Genomic DNA, 20,391 nt, shown 5'->3' on the forward strand with positions numbered 1-20,391 from the left:
TGACTCACGATCAGAAATGATGGAGGTTGGCACTCCGTGCCTTGATACTACTTCCTTTAGGTAGACGTCTGCTAGAGTGGAAAACTTATCCGTTTCCTTGATAGCCAGAAAATGTGCAGACTTGGTCAGTCGATCCACGATCACCCAAATGGTATCATTTCCGCGTTGAGATCTAGGCAGACCAGTAACAAAATCCATGGAAATTTGCTCCCATTTCCATTTAGGTATCTCTGGTTGTTGAAGTAGGCCTGATGGTTTCTGGTATTCGACCTTGACCCTAGCACAAGTCAAGCATTTACTGACGTAGGTTGCTATGTTGGCTTTCATACCAGGCCACTAGTATGTAGTCTTTAAGTCGTGGTACATCTTATCCGGACCAGGATGTACTGAGTAACGAGACTTATGTGCTTCATCCATAACAAGCTCGCGTAAGTTTCCATAAAGTGGAACCCAGATGCGCCCTGTCACATAGTAGGCACCATCTTCCTTTTGTTCTAACCGCTTCCTCGATCCTCGTAAGGACTCAGCCCTGATGTTTTCTGCTTTCAACGCTTTAACCTGAGCATCTCGTATTTGAGCAGGAAGGCTAGAGTGAATGGTAAGCTGTAACGCACGTACACGCTTAGGTGTAGAATCCTTTCGACTGAGGGCGTCAGCCACAACATTGGCTTTGCCCGGATGGTACTTGATCACACATTCGTAATCATTCAAGAGCTCGACCCATCGACGTTGTCGCATGTTTAACTCCTTTTGCTTGAAGATATGCTCGAGACTCCTGTGATCGGTATAAATGGTGCACTTGGTACCGTACAGGTAATGTCTCCATATCTTAAGTGCGAAAACAACTGCTCCTAATTCCAAGTCGTGCGTAGTGTAGTTCCTTTCGTGAACTTTAAGTTGGCGCGATGCGTAGGCAATGACCTTGTCACGTTGCATCAACACGCAACCAAGTCCTTGGATGGAAGCGTCGCAATAAACCACAAAATCATATGTGCCTTCAGGCAATGAGAGGATGGGCGCGCTACAAAGTTTATCTTTTAAGTGCTGAAATGCGGACTCCTGTATATCACCCCAACGATAGGTGACACCATTCTGAGTCAGTGAAGTGAGAGGTTGCGCAATCTTTGAGAAATCCTTGATAAACCTTCTGTAATATCCTGCCAAACCTAAGAATTGGCGGATTTCTGTTGGTGTACGGGGTGCAGGCCAGTTCTTGATCGAGTTGACCTTGGATGGATCAACATGAATCCTTTCCTTATTTACCACATGGCCTAGAAAGTGGACTTCGCGAAGCCCTAAGCCAGAAGTCACATTTCGAAAACTTGGCATACAATTGCTCTGTTCGAAGAAGTTCCAAAATAAGCCTCAGGTGTCGTTCGTGTTCCTCCTGACTCTTAGAATAGATCAGGATGTCGTCGATGAATACAATGACAAACTTATCCAGGTAAGGCTTGCACACTCTGTTCATGAGATCCGTAAAATCCGCGTGTGCATTCGTTAATCCAAAAGGCATAACCAGAAACTCGTAATGCCCATACCGAGTCCTGAATACTGTTTTAGAGATATCCTCGTCTCGGACTCTCAGTTGATGGTAGCCTGACCTTAGGTCAATCTTGGAATAGAAACTCGACCCTTGCAACTGGTCGAACAAGTCGTCAATGCGTGGGAGAGGATAACGATTCTTCACGGTCACTTTGTTGAGTTCGCGGTAGTCGATACACATTCTGAAGGTACCGTCTTTCTTCTTCATGAATAACACTGGAGCTCCCCAAGGCGAATAGCTAGGACGTATGAAACCCTTTTCCAAGAGTTCTTGTAGTTGCGTGGACAATTCTTCAAGTTCTGATGGAGCTAGACGATAAGGTGCTCGAGCTATGGGCGCTGCTCCAGGAGCTAGCTTGATTTGAAACTCGACTTGTCGATGAGGCAGAAGACCAGGTAATTCCTCAGGAAATACCTCAGGAAAAATCACATACAATAGGTATGTCTTCTATCTTCCTTTCTTCCGAGGATGTATCAGAAACGAGGGCTAGAATAGCAGTGTGGCCCTTTCGCAACCACTTCTGGGCCTTAAGGAAAGGGATGATGCCTACAACAGCACCACTCTTGTCGCCACGAATTACGAGGGGTTCTTTGCCAGAACAAGGGATGCGGACAATCTTCTCGTTGCAAAGAATTTCCGCTTGCTGATGAGATAACCAATCCATCCTAATAACAACGTCGAAACTACCTAGTACGATAGGAATAAGATCGATAGAGAAGGTCTGACCAGCTAAGACGAGGTTACAGCCCTTAACTATGTGTGTGGCTTCAAGACTTTTACCGTTAGTTAGTTCTATAACATGTTTGGTGTTTTAAGGGTAATGGGGTACGCTTAAGCACCTGACTAACTCTTAGGAACACATATCTAACATCGGCACCCGAATCAACTAAAATAGAAACAAAGAAATTGTCTGGTAGGAACTTACCCGCCACAACGTTGGGGTTGTTTCTTTCTTCCTCTTGTCCATTCAGGAACTCATGCTCACTAGTCCTGCGGTTATCCTTATTGTCTCCGTTATTGTTCCCGTTGCCCTGGGTGCTGCTGTTGTCACGATTCTGCCTCATCAGCGGACAATTTCTCTTGAGGTGGTTTTCAACACCACGTCAAAAACACCCCTTCTTGTTACCCTGCTGCTGCTGCTGGTTCCGGTTTACAGGATATGGGCTCCTGCAGTCTCTAGCCATATGTCCCATCTTCTTGCAACGCTGGCAACACGATCCCGCACATGCCCCGTTGTGGTGCCGTTGGCACTTGTGGCATCTCGGTTTATTCCCTAGGTATCCCCCCTGATTTTGGTAGTTCAACCCCTGCTGTACTAGTTTCCTGTGCGGGTCCTGTCGTATAGAGTTAGGACCCTCACCTTGGTGATCACCCCAAATATGCTTGTTGCTATTAAGAGTGTTTGCATTGGAAACGTTACGCTTGGGCAACTTTCCCTCTTCCACCGCCTGATCGATGAGCTGGTGCGCCAAACGAACGACTTGCTGGATTGTGGAAAGGTTGGCTGCAATTACAGACCCTTGGATTTCCGGGACTAAGCCTCTGAGGTATAGCTTGATTCGTCTAGATATGGGTTGCGACAAGTTAGGACATAAGGCAGCCAAGTCGTTGGACCTCTTTGTGTACGCCTCAATCTCTGATCCTTCCATCTTTAAACCATAATACTCTATTTCAAGTTTCAGAATGTCGTCCAGGTGGCATAATTCTTCCTTAATTAAATCCTTGAAGTCGCTCCAGAGGGTGGCATTCGCGTCTGCCAACCCGAGCATCTGAACTTGCGCGTTCCACCAAGAACACGCTTTCCCTTACAACATGCCAGTAGCGTACTCTACTCGTTTGCTGGCAGGGCTTTCACTCTCTTCGAATGTATATTCGATTCTTCGGATCCAGTGTAGAAGGTCGATTGCTCCTCCAGTGCCGTCGAAAGTGGGAGGTTTGCATTCCAAGAACGCCTTGAAAGTGCCTATGCGTGATTGGGTGTGCATGGGTTAACTCCCTGATTGGGTTGCGAAGGCTTCAGCAATCCGTTCGTTAATCAAGGTCGTCAGCAGACCCTGGGTCATGTCGAGACGTCCACTCATGATCTTCACATCGAAGGAACATACGTAAGAAAGGTGTCGCAAGTGCGTAAGTGTGGGGTGACAGAAGAGAGTAAGCACACAAGGTTCAAATAGCAGTTATCACATTAACTAATGCATACCATGAACAATGTACCATGTAACTAACAAGTAGGTAATATAAACATAAACCATATCACCTAGGATGTTGAGTATTACACGTGGAGTGAAGCGTCGTTGTGGATCGTTGAGCACTGTATAGGTTATAGTCTGGTTTTATCAAAAAGCTTTTCCCTTTTTAAAACCGAGTTCACTATAACCAATGGCTCTGATACCAATCTGTCACACCCCCAAAATCCACCATGCGGAGTATCACCGCTTGGAGGTGTGACATGACCAGGATCGAGCCACCAATCATATTGAACAACGTAATTAAGTAAATAAAACCAACCGCAATACAATTGGTGACTAAGAGAAAGTAACCAACTCTAAGTTAACAGCGGAAGCATAAAAACGTAAGTCCAAAACATAAGTTCATAGTTCAATTGTTTAAAGACCAAAACATAAGTTCCATAAGTTCATAAAGTTTAATTATTTAGCACGGGGCATAATAGTCCATATCCCACAACGACCTCCTCCTCGTGCAAGCTCCATAAGCATCTAACGACCTATAAGGCATGTAACAATGAGTCAACAACAAAGTTGAGTGAGTTCACGGTTGGGTGTTCGTTTTAAGTTGTTTAAAAAAAACATAGTTTTTGTTTAGTTGGCTTACTTGCCGGGGGGGGGGGTTTACCCCGTAGTTGAAAATATGTTTAACCAATTTCTCTTTTCCCAAACCATATTTAGTGGGGGCTTCCCCAAGTGAACCACTAAACCGTTAAGATATCGACTTCTAACGAAAGTAAGTTGTGCCCTACGTCAATGTCTATCATCATTGACAGTTTGCCATAGTCCATTAGTACACGCCCGTCCGAACGGCACGGTGTGAGGTTTGTTAAACCTAATAGCGCTATTAACTAATGACCTGCTCGCCATCGGCCTCGGCGATTAAGTCGATATAAAATGAGGGACTTAATGATAGAGTTTTGTCTAGTAAGTTTTAAGGTTATTGTCCTACCCAAGGAGGACGAACGTACGTATTCTACACAAGGAGAATATGCAGGATTAATATTGGCATCCTACCTATGGAGGATGGCGGTACATATCCTACCCAAGGAGGATATGTAGATTCCGTTTTAGTTTCTTAACCCATTCTCAAACCACCGGGAATCCCATGCCTTGTAGAAAGTGTGAACTTACCTTGGTTTGCTCGGTTAGATTAATTACTCTAATAATCAGGAAATCAAGCACGTCCTAATAAGGTACATATAACAATCAGTTTCTCGTGCATGCATAACACGTATCCTACGTACGGTTTATCTACTCATTACTTCTATCACGTACCACACAATTCTAATGTCAAGGTATTTTGTTAAGTTATATTATTTTACCCTAAAATAATATAACTATCTCACAAAATAAACAAATATCCACACAAGTGTTCTAGTATAAGATATATATTCTAAATATATATTTACCCATTTTTATTTACAAAACCAACATCCGACACTTTGTATTTTGTTACAAAAATTATGGCGAAGTTTATATTTGAAACACAAGTTATAAAATATACTTGTAACACTTGTTTAGAAAAATATTTTCTAAGTGTTGGAATTTTTAGAAAATTTCGCCAGAGTTTCCTTTGTAAACGGAGGTGTCCATGCTAATGAGCATATCATTTTCTTTTCCAAAAATCATTCAACAATCAACAACAAGTTACTAAACAACATTACCCTAGTCAAGTGCAAAAACAATGCACTTTACATAACAACATGAACTTGATGTTTCATAAAAACGCGTAGTAACTTGGTATGGCGTTTAGTGGGTTTAGTTACCCTCCAAAGTGCGTTTACTTTTGTTAAAATCCCATTCTAGGGGTTTTTAAATGTTCACAACTTGTTGATACTTTTTACAAAAATATTTATTTACCACATCTTCTTGTTCCAAAAATATTTCTACATTTATTTTGTCACTAAAAATAGTGTAGGTTTACTAAAAATCATGATCTTTCAAGAATCATCTTTTAGACTTGGTTTATTTAGGAAAATCATTTACGAGTTTTAGATCTACAAGATTACTAAATCACTTTGTTATTTTACAAGAAATCATTTCGTCACCAAGTTCATGTCTAAATATGGAGGTGATTACTTTATTTAACCACATAATCACCACTTATCTTGTTAAATCATGTTTTTAATCATGATCTAACAAGTTCACTGTGATGATCAATCATCATATTACTAGCAATCATCAAGTAAACAATAACATAATCAAGACAACTTTACATCTTCAAGATTCCATTTTATGTAACCTTTATGTTCAAGTTTTAAGTGTATGATTCTTAGTGTTCTTGCATAAATCAACAAACAATAACTTTTAACCACTAAAACATGAAGTGAATAAGGATCAACAAGAAGCTTACAACTAGCTTAAAGCTAGGGAAGAACACTAGTGAAAATGTGGAGGATAATAGCAAACTAGAGAGGTCCTTGATGATCCGTGAGTTCCACCCTTCGTTATTCACCCTTGTGCACCTTGAATGAGGCTTGGATTTAATGAACAAGAATCGAAAAATGGTGAGGTGATATAGGGGGGTTTCGGCCGAGAGTTTAGAGGGGAGAAGGAGAGATGAGGGAGTTTGATGAAGATGATGAGTGTGGTTGGTTCTTATATTCAAGTTCCCTAATACTCAATGGTTAATGTGTCTACAAAACTACATGACAAATCTTCACCATATTCAAGAGAAGATTAGGAAGATATTAGGAAGATTGCAATCCTTGAGTGGGGCCATGGACGGTTCTAGCAAGGGATGGGGTTAAATGAAAATTATTGGTAGATAATTTACTTAGTGGAAGGTGTTAAGTGTAGGATCCAATGTTTAGTGTGTTACATGCTTTATGTAACATGTTAGTGTGCTCGGGAACCATAACTAGCTCAGAAAATAAAAGCAATGTTTCTTGCAATATTTTAGTGTTCTAGGTAATGTCCGGTTGTTTGGTTAGATATCGTTCCGTTAAAATGCTAAGTTATACCGTTTAGTGTTTTTTATGTTTCTTTTTGTAACACTTTTAATTTCCCACACTTAGGAAGGCATACAAGACCATTTAGTCAATTTTCTGCACAAGACTAGTATGTTAAAATGCATATGGAAGTATGACACAGTAATCAGAAAGCAGTTAAGTAATTCAGCACAGTCATCAAGCACTTTAATTAACATTAATAAATCGTAGGGATACATGAAATTTTGAGGGTTGTCACACTTATAACTCAATTACTAATTGTCAACTTGTTTAACACATTTAAATAAACATATTAAACAAGTCATCTTCAAGCTACACAAATTTAACTATTTCCGAACCAAAGCAAATACTTTTTCACACAAATAAAAATACAAGGCAATGTGGGGCTAGACTTAGTAGAGGCTTATGCCTCTTAAAGATGAGTTCTAAGGTTCGAATATTGGCAAAGGAGATTAATGTAGGATTATTGGTGTAGAGTAGGAGCATGCGTTTTCATTCAATATAATAATAATAAGAGTAAGGTATAAGGTTGGTCCTAGTGGTCAAAATTTTGGATTTGGCCCCTATTTTTCAAAAGTACACATATGGTTTCTATGGTTTACACTTTATAACGCATTTACTTCTCAACCAACAAATCTAAAGGTTTTAGCATGGCCTAGTTAAGTATTAAGTGTGTTACAAAGTGCAAACTACAGAGACCATACGTGTGCTTTTGGAAAAAGTTGAATACTAAATGTATTACAAAGCGTAAAGCACATCTATGAACTTTTAAAAGTTAGAGAACAAATCCAAAATTTTGGTAAACAACAGGGACCATCCGTATAGTTTACCCGGAAAAAACTATACCCGGGAAAAATAAAAATACAAGGTGTGTTGGTGTTCGGGTCCGGGTCCGGGTTCGGTTCCGGGTCCGGGTCATGTTATTACCAAGCCCGGTATTTCTAATTAATCGGTTAGTTATGTGACAAAAATGGAAGAACACATTAACCGTTTATTGCAGCTGCTTCAATTGCATGGAAGAACAACCTAAAATCATCCTTCTTCTTCAATCTTTCACATCTCCGGTCAGTAATCTCTCACAATTCCACATCAATCCACACCGATTAACATCATAAATCACGAAAATCGAATCAAAATCTCACAAATCACACTCGTTGTATCGAATTTCACAATTAGGGTTAGGGCTTGCAGTTTCCGCTTGTTTAATATCAATATTAAGCTATCAACCGATCGATTGTTCAATTTAGGAATTGCGTATTTGAAATTAACTGTTTTGAACCGATTGATTAGTGGATAATGATAATAATTAGGGTTAGGAATTAGAATAATCAGGGTTTTTTGTGTATGGGGACTCGAACGATGGGATCACATGGAAAAGAGTTGTATAATTTAACATTGGATGAGGTTCAGCGTCAGTTAGGGGATTTAGGGAAGCCTTTGAGTAGTATGAATATTAATGAGCTTATAAAGAGTGTTTGGAATGCTGAAAGTGAGGTTGATCAAGGGGGGATTAATCGGGAGACGCGGCTTGCGTCTGTGTCATCGTCGGTGGCGGATTTGAGTAAGAAAACGATTGATGAGTTGTGGCAAGATATGCTAAAGAAGAAGGATGATAATGATATTGGTCATGATGTTGATGAAAAGAGTACACGTGAGGAACGAACGACACTTGGTGAGATGACGTTGGAGGATTTCTTGGCGAAAGCTGGGATTGTGGCGGAATCGTCTCAGGAGAAGAAGAGTTCGGGTTTAGGAAGTGAAGTGGTTGCATTGCCGCAACCGGCACAATGGATGCAGTATCAAGTCCCGCCGGTTCAGCAACAACATGTGTTCATGCCAGGTCATCATCCAGCTCAGCAGATGATTAGTGATGTGGGTTATTCTGAGACGCAAATGACGGTGTCTTCGGATACACAAATGTCTGGAAGGAAACGAGTTGCTTCTGGAGATTTGATGGACAAGACTGTTGAAAGGAGGCAGAAAAGAATGATTAAGAATAGGGAATCTGCTGCACGATCAAGAGCAAGGAAACAGGTATGATTTCAAAATCTGTATTCAATCTTTTTGTCGTGTGGGGCCTACATGGAAACCAAGGCGTTCACGTGGTGTAAACAAAATGAATAATGCATGTGGAGGCTACCCATGTGTTGAAACTACTATATAGACTTTCCAAGTATGTAACTTGTTTATACCAAATTCAGCCAAAAACATCCTTAATGATGAAAAAAACTATTCTTTTTGAAAAGACAAAAATACCCTTCCGTCGATCCATTAAACAAGCAATGATTCTATTTAAAAAAGGGTGTTTTTTGTCATATTTCAATATCACCGCATGTTTTTGGCTGGACTTGTATAAACGAAGCCAGATACACAGTTGGGTTGCCTAAATGAAAAAAGGGTAAATTGCATTTTACGTCCTTTAAGTTTCAGCAAAATTTTAGGTGTTGTCCTTTATGTTCTAATTTCTTTACAGGCGGTGTCCTTTCTCCCTAAAAAGATTACAAAAATAAAGGACATCCGTTGTAAAGAAATTAAAACATAAAGGGCATCTGCTGTAAAGAAATTAAAACATAAAGGACATCCGTTGTAATTTCATTAGTTAAAGGATAGCGCCTGAAATTTTGCTGAAACTTAAAAAACGTAAAACGCGATTTACCCAATGAAAAAATTGAGTAATGGTTTGGCCTCCACATATATCAAACAAGCGACGACTCGATTTGAAAAACTAGTGTGTTTTGTGATTTTGTCGTTTTATAATATTGCCATGTGTTTTGGCTGAATTTGGTATAAACGAAAGCAAATACATAGTTGGGTGGCCTTATTGCCTTAATGGGAAAAAAATGCAAATATGAGTGGCCTCCACATATGTTATTTCCTAAAATAAAAGGTAATTTAGTGTGAAAATTATTAGAGAATTCTATATGGTTGGATAGGCTTACACCCATGAATTGGAGAACAAAGTGTCACGTTTGGAAGAAGAAAACGAAAGGCTTAAGAGAGAACAGGTATTTCTTTTTTGATATTGTTTGCTATTCTATAATGTTCTTTCGTCAGACTTAGGATATCTTTATCTTTTGTATTATGATTCATGTTTTCCTTGCTCCTTTTATCATGTTGGTCGTGTAGCAGAGAGAGTGAGTAGATTTATATATACTTCATGGCAAATAACTCATCTTAACTTGTTAAAATATCATTAGAATAACATTGATCTAAAGGCTGCTTGATCATGGTCTACAACTTTTAATTTCTTTAAAAAACGACTCGTTTCAGGATTAATGTCTAACAGTGAAGAATAATGTTGGTGATATCAAAAGTGGTCTGAACCGAACAGGGGGTTGTTTGGCTGGAAATATTAACCTATCTGCTTGTGGATGGGTCGATTCGGATTATGTTTTATCTTTAATGTGTCAAATGGGTTAAATAAAAAAAAATTAGCTAAAGGGAACGGGTCAATTTATTGAAAGTACCAAACTTGCCCAAAGTGTGTTCTCTATGCATACAACCTTATACTTACTTATCGCTAATATCTGGCTGTGTCTTCGTCTCTTTTCTTTGTTGTTTCTGTATGGTCTTAAGGTTACTGACGGTCGTGAGATTAATATGTTCTTAATGTCAATTGTTTGTGTTTTTGATTCTGGTGTTTGTTGGATAAACTGGTTAATTGATGTTAAATGTTATTGTTATTGGTTAATGTTAATAAGTTTTACCCCTACTTCTTCTTCAAAGGTATTGTGAATTTAATTATAGAGTTAAATGTCATTTTAGTCCATGTGGTTTGGGTCATTTTGCCAGTTTAGTCCAAAGGTTTCATTTTTTGCCTGTGGATCCAAAAAGGTTTCACTGTTGCCATTTTAGTCCACTGGGTTAACTTCATCCATTATTTCTGTTAACGAGAAGGGCGATTCGGTCATTTTATATGGTCGAATTGCCTTTCTAGTTAACAGAATTACATATAAAATGACCGAATTGCTTCTGGTTAACAGAAAAATGGATGAAGTTAACCCAGTGGACGAAAATGACAACGATGAAACCTTTTTGGACCCACAGGAGAAAAATGAAACCTTTAGACTAAACTGACAAAATGACTCAAACCACAGGGCCTAAAATGACATTTAACTCTTAATTATATTCATTGTATCATTCTATTAGGGTAACCTCATTATAGTGTATTATAATTGTATAAACACCCGAATGATTTTATCCAAATTTTTTTTTTCCTCTCTGTTTTTATTGATTATTGTAGTTTCAATTTGCAGGAGGCAGAGAAGGCTTTGCCATGTGTACCACCTCCTGAACCAAGGTATCAACTCAGAAGAACAACTTCAGCTAGTTTCTAACACTCTTCATGTCCATCATTATGTAGAAACCCTGCAAATTTTTTTTATCTGTTTTAAATTGTCCTTTAGGGACTTTGGATTTTATGTTTGTATGTTTGCTAGTTTTAGTTTTACATCATAATTTAATTTTATTTTCTACTGTGTATTGGTGCTGTCGACTATCGTAGAGTGTCTTGTATGTACATTTATAGTCAATTCTAATCTTCGTCATACATCCGCGTTCACCAATGAACCATAGCATTACGCCACCAATAATGTGATGACTATGAGAAACTGTCAAGAACCGAGGACGAAGTACTAGAAGTTTATGAGTTTCTGAACATAACCGAATGTTTAAACCTTTTTGGTGAAATATTTTCTTGCTAAAGTATCAAAGTGAAAAAGAAAGATTATAGTTATGGAAAAAAGTATATGGATGATCCATATGCTATGTTGATTTCGGTCCTAAGTTTGTGAAATTACATCTTTGGTCCCCACTGTTTACTTAAAATAGCACATTGCTACTTTTTTTTGAACTTGTGTTGGAAGAAATTTGATAACTCAATATATGAACTTATCATTTTACCCTAATTATAAAATAAAGAAGTATCATCAAAATTTTAAAAAAAGTACCTAAAAAAATAACCCCCCACCCACCCCCCACACCCTTTTCTTCCTCGTCAGTCGTATCTCTTGCCGATTATCACACCAGTGAGATGTTTACCAATTGAACAAATCTTTTGATTGTTGATTATGACAGGGAGTGGAAGGTTCAAATGAAAACCACTAGTTATTGTGAAAACTAGAAAACTAACTAAAACCCACTAAAAAGGAGGGAGGGAAGACTTTTAATGAAGGAGGGGTAAAATTGGAACAAAAAATATATAACTTTTCAAACATTTCCCATTTCTCCATACGTTATCATTTTAAAACAAAAAATGGCACCATAAGATCACAAATTTTCTTATCTTTCATTCAAGTATATTCGAGCATATTTTTTATGACATAAAAAAAGATTTATGGTGTCGTCTTGTTTTCAATACTATTATTATAGTAGTGCACATGTGCAATATAACATGTACTACAATGTGCATTACATGCTTAAAATTAGTTTTTTAATTCTAGTTTAGCTTTTAGGGTTAGTTTTTTTGGAGGTTTAGGATTAGGATTAGGTTTTTGGGTGTGGGGGGGAGGGGGGTTTAGGTTTTTGAGGGGTGGGGGTGGGGGGGTTAGGTTTTTTTCGGGTTTATATTTAGGGTTTAGTTTTAGGTTTTCGGGAGGGTGGGGTGGGGGGGTTTAGGTTTTTTTTTTTTTTGGGGGGGGGGGGGGTAGGCTTTTGGTGGGAGGGTGAATTTAGGTTTTTTTTTTTTTTGGGGGGGGGTTAGGGTTTTGGGGGGGGGGGTGGGGGTTTAGGTTTTTGGGTGGTGTCGGTGGGGGGTGGGTTAAGTGGTTTAGGCTTTTCGTATTAGTGCACATGTGCAGTACAACCAAAAAAAAAATTTTTTTTTTTTTGAAATTTTTTTTCCATATATAAAAAGTAGCGATTTTTCTAAAAAAATTGTAAAAAAAAAAAAAAAAATTTGTATGTTTTTTAGGTTTTTTTAGGCTTTTTTAGTTAGTTTTCGAGTTTTCACAATAAAAGTGGTTTTCATTTGAACCATCCCCATGACAGGGATTTGACAAAGATAGCTTACTAAAATTCTCGCTAGAGGGAAGCCATAGAGGGGTATTGATGAAGCCATTTTGCCTCGACTTTTGTCAAGCCCTTCTTCTCCCCCTATTACCCTCCCTTTGTTTGGTGGCAATGCGTATGTAGTGGTTAATTGGTCACACAACACAATTACCCATGAAAGACAAGGTTAAGGGGCGACTAGGCACTAACCAAAACTATTGTAACTTTTACAGCCATGTAATCAAATTACACCGTAGTTGAAACCCCGGAGATGGAGGCGTGTTGGTTTCAATTCATTTATCAGTATTGTGAGTAAAGTACAGTTTCAGTCCCTGAGGTTAACACCCGCTCGCAGGTTCAGTCCCTATTTTGAAAAAATCAAGACTCCAGTCCCTGACGTATTCAATTGCTCACAATTAAGGGTCTAGGCCAAACTGTCGTTAGTATAACGTTACAAAATATGTTAAAAGACGTTTTTGCCCCTAAGGGACCGAAAGTGCAACTGGAAAAACATGATCTTGTTTTATAAACCCTTCAAGTTCTCAGCAACCACCATCATCTTATTCTTCAGCATCCTCTTCAATGGCAGCCGCAAGTTCGTGAAATAGTACTACCAGTGGTAGGTCCAATGCAATATGCTCATATGGTGCTGCTGCTTGCATTAGAACATCATGTACAGAAGCCAATCCAGGCAGAAGATTTCTTTGTTGTGTAAGTGAATCTTACTTTGTTCATCATTGTTTTCTACCCGATTCTTAAATAAACATGGTATGATGTTGAGTTTTAACATTTGCAGACCGATGGTTGTGGGTTGCTTCAGTGGATTAATCCTCCAATTTCATGTCCCATATGTGAGAGGCTTCTACGATCTCTGCTGAGCACAAATAGGGAGAATGCAGAATTAAAGTTGTTGAAGCCAAAGGAAGTTGCTGAGAAGGGGGTTGAAGTTCAAAGACTTAAGTTTCTGTTATGTTTTTCATGGCTGTTCTTTGTGTTGTGTGTACTGATTTGGTGATGTAGTTGTTTTTTACTTTTATTCTGACTTGCACTGTAAATCCCTCTGTTTCCCAACGGCTAGTAATTTTTATGAAATGGTAACTTTTTGAATTTGGTTCTATAAATACAATTGTTTATCTTGTGTTGTGATTCCAACAACTAGCATTAGTGACAATGGAAAAGAGAGGTAAGAAACCTTTACTTCCTTTCTCCTATCACCAATACAGGGTAACTGATGAGAAAGATCAATTAGCTTGTGTGGAAACAGAGGTTGAATCAGACCTGGTGGATGTTGGTGAAGGCAATTCTGTTAACCGGTCAAACAGAGGTTCTGTGGAAAAAGAGGTGGTGTCGAAACAGAGTGTCAATTCTCTTATTGAAGGAGGTTCATCTTCCGGTGTCCAAGCTGTTGAAGCCAGTCATGATGTAGAAACAAAGGTGGTATGGAAAGAGAGCGACAAAGAAAGTAAGGCAAAGCCACTTAAAAAACACGATGATGATGTGGAAGAACTTGGTTTCAACCCCAACCCAGAGAAGGATTATGACTCGAAAGTTTTAAAGAATGCATGTAATTATGAATCAGAAAAAGAGGATTGGTCATGTGTTTGGCATAACCCATATTCTCCTGAAGAGAATGATTCAGACCTATCGTCCAGAGGAGACTACCATTGGAAATATGCCCCTTCACTTTGTCGAATTTTATTTATGATGTGGTAGGATCAGTGTGTTATGTTGTGATGTGGTAGGATCAGTCTATTATGTTGTAGTTGAACCTGTTTTATGTTTAGTAACAAATGAAAGTTATTGTTAAAGCACCTGTGTATTGTAAACAATTCAAACTGGTTATATAGATGGTATATAACCTCCCATACAATAGCACATGTAACAAAATTAGGCTACATAACCATCAAAGTGATTGTTCGACGAAAACCATTGTAATTGTTCAAACACAACCACCATAAAGTAACAAACATAATTGTTCAAACACACTATTTGTTCTCGCTACAACACAAACCAAGAGGTAAAAATAGATATAGTGGACAAAAATATATATTTTTGTCTTTGTATTGTGGCCGTTAACAACGAGGAAACCAAAGCCAAAACTATCATCGATCCCTCCCCCCAGAAAAAAAAACCGCAATAATCTCCCATCTTTTCTTCGTCAATTCATTCATACTCAATTTGAAACCCTAAATATTTCAAATGGATTGCGCTGCCATAAATATTTCACCATCGATGACCTTATCACCCCTTCCTTTATCCAAACATCTTCTTCGTAAATCCATTTGTTTCGGCAACAGAACAACGCGAATTTCCTATATCAAGATCCAAGCTACTTCGGATAATGCTGCTGCAGATTTTCCCTCTGGTTCGCAGCTTGTTAGTATTCTGTTCTCTGTTTAATAATATATGATATAATGATTGTGATTTGGTCATTGGTTTTGTTGATAAATCCTACTAGTTTTGCATTGATTGTAATGTTTTTTGTTGATTGTGATTGTTAGAAATTTAGTTTAGTTAGCCGTATGGTTCGTTTTATGTTCAAAACCCTAGGAATTCGGGGGTTAGGTTTGTTACAAATAGTACTAGGGATGGGAAGTTCCATACCAATATTACCTTAACCATACCGGTACGGTACAGACCAAACATATACGGTACGGTATTCGGTTTTGAATTTAGCTAATCTTTGTTATCGGTACTGTGCGCGGTACAATCTCATCCCTAACACACAGATAAACCGTAGAAAAGTAAAGAACACAAGGATTTACGTGGTTAGATCTAGCTGAACTATGTCCATGGGATACAACCAGGATATGGTACAAGTACATATTTAAAATAAAGATTTAGGGTTTCTAAGGGAGGGTTATCGTGAGAACTGTAAATATTGCAAGAACTAACGAAAAAACCAGTTAAAATCATTTTTTTATACAATCCTTACTATTATTAAAAGACAACATTTAAAAAAAAAAAAAATTACTCTTTGAGTAATTCATCTCTCCTCTCAAAATTACTCTTAATAAATTGATTACACATGTGTAGTAAATTATACAAATTTACACATGTGATAACGAACTTGCACATTTGTATATTTTATTTATTTACGAATACATGTAAATTTATTTTCTAATATTGTATTTTAATAATAATGATAAGTGTAATATTTTTTTTTGAATTTGGAATGGTTTTTGATCAAGATCTCGCGGTTCTCACGATATATATGAGTTCTTATTTTTATCTTACCTAACTTATTCCCCTAAGAATTAATAAACGAGCTAGAAGTAGATGCAAATTTGGACCACCAGAAACCCAACAAAATTGTAGTTGTTCTAGTTCTAATGTTGATGTAAAATACGGTTAGGAAACAGTTAGGATTTCTAGAATTCAAATGAAGAAGGGATAGAAAGCTGCAAGTTAAACACAATGGAAAAACACTACGCGTTTAGCTAAATCACTTTTCAGTTTAAACCGTAGGGCAGACTAATACGAGTTTAGCATACAGAAAAACACTAACCTCAGTTTAAACAATGTAACAACTAACAATTAGGAACTAAATAAGCAAGAAATACAGCTACATATTTTTTGAATTGGGGAATTGGCCTGTAATAATCCCACCTAAACCTTATTGGCCATTAATAATCCCACCTCAGAATATTCCCCCCACCAGTCCCACCTTTCACCTATTTTTCCTACAATAGTCCCCTGTTAAAAAAACTTAACGGAGTTAAGCTTTTTTCCAAATTACAAACAGATTTTTTAGGGCTTTTGATCAGAACGATGATACGAGTCCATTGATGTAAAACTTACTTTGAAATGGTGCTCCAAGTGACTTGATTTTGGTTAATTGGAAATTTAAACACCCGAATTGAAGCGTCGTTTTCATCATTTGGAGCACCGTTTCGAGGCAAGTTTTACATCAATGGACTCGTATCGTCGTTCTAATCAAAAGCCCTAAAAAATCTGTTTGTAATTTGGAAAAAAGCTTAACTCCGTTAAGTTTTTTTAACGGGGGACCATTATAGGAAAAACATGTGAAAGGTGGGACTGGTGGTGGGAATATTCTGAGGTGGGATTATTAATGGCCAATAAGGTCTAGATGAGATTATTACAGGCCAATTTCTCTTTTGAATTTTGCAGGATATACTATTGAAAAAGGAAAAAAATAGCTGATATATTTTTTGAATTTTGTAGTCTTCGTCAACTGCAGTGGGGGATATGCACAGAAAATTAAGCACTCTTGAGTCACTTTTTTGCTATGATAAAGCTGTCCCAGAGGAAATAATCGAGAAGCCCGTTGGATTATCACTAAGCGAAAAAAATATCGGCAATAAAACACGGTGTTCCAGTTGTGAAGCTAAGGGTGCTATCCTTTGTGCCACATGCTCTGGATCTGGATTATATGTTGACTCTATAATGGAAAGTCAAGGTATCATAGTCAAAGTCCGATGCCTAGGTAAACTTCTATCCTTTTTTACTTCTTACCACACCATTTTAATCGTCAACCAACACACTCTTTCACAAAACATTGTGTCATTTCAACCAAATGTTGTGATGGTTTCCCGACCTGTAAAATGAAAGTCTTTAATTCTCATACATGTTCTTATAATAAAAAAACACATACACATACTCGTTCTTGTTTCTCTTTGATTTATCCGATTAAAGATTTTGAGGGTATTGACGAAATGCTTTAATATAAAAGTGATTTGGACATGATACAAAGAGATATCCAGGCTATCAGTGGCGAAGCTTGAATTTTTCGGTGGGGGGGCGAAAACGTATATACCCAAAAATTTGTATAGAACCGGGGGGGCGAAAACGTATATACCCACAAATTTCTATACGAAAACTACATATATAACACAACTGAGCGAAAAATTCGGGGGGGCGGGCGCCCCTCCCCGCCCCTCTTATCCTTCGCCCCTGCAGGCTATTACAAAATCTACGCATGTTACAAAGTGAAAATCACATAACCCGAACATCAACTTTTTATACTTAAACCCGAAAGGTGTGATTGCAAACCACATGGACTATTTGTGTGTAATTAACTCAGTTCTTTATGAATAGTTTGTGTAAAAAATATGATAATAAAAATATATTATTACTAACAAACAAATTTTTTTGTAGAGCAATTCAGGAGGTTGTGTGATTAAAAAATAAGCTTAATTTCATCTATATTCAACAGCTAAAAGTTTAAAATTTACATATATTTTCCTGCATTTTATAATATTTATCCTTTCAGCGCACAAAAAGCATGGTAATTAGCCATGTCATAACAAATAAAATATACTCACTTTACATTCACTAAGGGGCGCTGTTTGGCAACATCTAAATGGTTAAGTGTTGAACCAGTAAGTAAGAGGTCTGAACCATTAAGAGCTTGTATAATGCTTAACCATTGAGAGGCAAATGTCTCACCAATTCAAATTAGAGGTCTTAACCATTCAGACTCTGTATAATGCTTAACCATTCAGAGGCAAATGTCTGAACCATTCAGACATCTGCTCGTGAAACAAACAGTCTAAAGTAAGAGGTCTGAACCATTAAGAGTTTTATTAAGAGGTAAACAAACACGAATAGAAAAACAGCCTGCTATAAGAAATGAGTAAATATGATATTTTGTTGTTTTGAAATTTAAGAGGATGTATATGAAGTACTAAACTTCTAGGCCACGTATGAAATTGTTGACTCATGACCCATTGACCAGGCCCCTTTGTAGTCACTTCTTCAGCATTTTTTTGGCGTTAATGCAGTAACTTTGCCAAAAAAAAAAAAAAAAAAAAAGAACCTAGCATGACCATTTCGTTTTATGGGGTGTAAAAATATGTTGTATTCAACGGCTTCTTGGTTGCAGGTTGTGGCGGAAGCGGTAATATAATGTGTTCAGAATGTGGTGGGCGCGGGCATCGCGCTGCTGCCTAACTACCATTTGGTCTATATACCGCGTGTAAAAGCTGAGACCTTGTCTTGTAACTTGTTTTTTTTTGGTATTGGTATTTGTATTTCAGATATTCAACATTGTATTCTTTTATATCAGATGAGAACAAAGTGTTTGGGTTGCCCAACTCATATAATTCTTCTGTCTCTTACTTGAGTAATTCCATGTTTAGTTCCATTTGCCAAAGATAAACAAAAAATATAAAAATTCCTGAATGAGAACCAAAACAAGCATAGCTGTATGAGTCCAGTTTGGGGTATATATTTACAAATAGAGTAAATTACGATTTTGGCCTCTGTGGTTATATCACTTTTACCCTTTTAGCCCAAAAAGGAATGTTTTAACATCTAAGCCTTCAACGTTTTTTTTTCCTAACCCTTTTGGCACTATATGCCTTTATAATGAACGTTAATTTTAGAGTAAAGTACACAGATAGTTCATGTGGTTTACCAAATTTTGGATTTGGTCCCCAGCTTTCCAAAAGTATGCGCATGGTCTCTGTGATATGCACTTTATAATGCATTTATGCCCTAGCCAATAAATCTAAAGGTTTTAACATGTCCAAGTTAGGGACTAAATGTGTTACAAAGTGCAAACCACAAAGACCATTTGTGTACTTTTGGAAAGCTATGGGTCAAATGCAAAATTTTGGTAAACCATAAGGACCATCCGTGTACTTTACTGTTAATTTTTTAACGACTTGCACTAAACAAAAATAAGATATGCACACACATACCCCCCCCCCCCCCAAAAAAAAAAAAAAAAAATGAAAGGCTTTCATCTTTGTTATTATCTTTTCTCTTTCACACTTGTACTACTACTACTCAAGCCCCGCCCATAGCACCCCTCTTTGGTGGCCTTGTAACGTTTAAGTGTCACATAGGCGTTAATTCACTACATACAGCCTGATACATATTAGCTTTATTTATTATAGAATGAAGTCTATTGATATAAGTTATGAGAATATTGAGAATCCTAACTAGTTACCTTTACAATACTTTATAAAATGTTAGTTAAAAAATGATTTATTAAAAATGACATGTGAGTACATTATTTGTTATCTCCTATTATAATTGTTTAAAACAATAAAAATGATATGGGACTGATACAAAAAAGCAATCTCTCTTATGTATCATTACACATATAGATATTCGAAGTGGTGCATCAAGAAATTTTTATACAGGATTAGAATATTTTGAGTGTCTCTTGTTTATCACTAAATATTATTTTCTTTGGTTCGGTTCACATAATGAAAAGAATAAGCCAAATATTTTAGCCCAAATTTTTTAAACCCAAGTTGCAAAGCCGAAAAAACCAAAACTGAATCAACCCCGTCGTGAGAACCGAGAATTGTAAACCCAAATAACTGAAATTGAACATAAGCACATCCCTACAACCGGCTGAAGTAGGCGTCTCGGCAGAATCATTAGTTGTGATAAAATTCCGTAGGGTGGTGTCAAAAAAGATCATGGGGTGGGTATACACCACATCCTCCCAACCTAAGTAGCTGAGTAGATATTGGAACCCTAGAAGTGGTGTGTGTTCATATGTTATATATTCATTCATTTCAAACTCATAAGTTAGTGGTTTAATGATATGATGATTGCCTTTTATAAAAGTCCAAGTAGGTATTTAGGTGTAAGAAAAATGATGTCAACAAAAAATATATGTTCATTCTAAAAAAAGGATTCACAAATTCAGGGCCCGCCCAAGGGGTGGGCGAGACACACCCTCGGTCGAGGCCTGTTTTTC

At 37.6% G+C, this 20,391-nt stretch overlaps 2 protein-coding genes across 2 annotated transcripts; both read left to right on the top strand.

The window, feature by feature from the left end:
- Positions 1–7,675: 7,675 nt before the first annotated feature.
- Positions 7,676–11,204, top strand: LOC110898826 (ABSCISIC ACID-INSENSITIVE 5-like protein 2). Its single transcript, XM_022145671.2, has 3 exons — positions 7,676–8,756; positions 9,656–9,727; positions 10,979–11,204. The coding sequence occupies exons 1-3, from the start codon at positions 8,067–8,069 to the stop codon at positions 11,057–11,059; spliced, it is 843 nt and encodes a 280-aa protein (XP_022001363.1). The 5' UTR covers positions 7,676–8,066; the 3' UTR covers positions 11,060–11,204.
- A 3,548-nt stretch (positions 11,205–14,752) lies between these two features.
- LOC110898827 lies at positions 14,753–18,785 on the top strand. Its single transcript, XM_022145672.2, has 3 exons — positions 14,753–15,086; positions 16,896–17,157; positions 18,556–18,785. Exons 1-3 carry the CDS (start codon positions 14,910–14,912, stop codon positions 18,621–18,623), a joined length of 507 nt encoding a protein of 168 aa, XP_022001364.1. The 5' UTR covers positions 14,753–14,909; the 3' UTR covers positions 18,624–18,785.
- Positions 18,786–20,391: the final 1,606 nt, after the last annotated feature.

This window comes from Helianthus annuus, chromosome 13 (assembly GCF_002127325.2).
Source record: "Helianthus annuus cultivar XRQ/B chromosome 13, HanXRQr2.0-SUNRISE, whole genome shotgun sequence".
In the NCBI taxonomy this organism is placed as follows: Eukaryota; Viridiplantae; Streptophyta; class Magnoliopsida; order Asterales; family Asteraceae; genus Helianthus; species Helianthus annuus.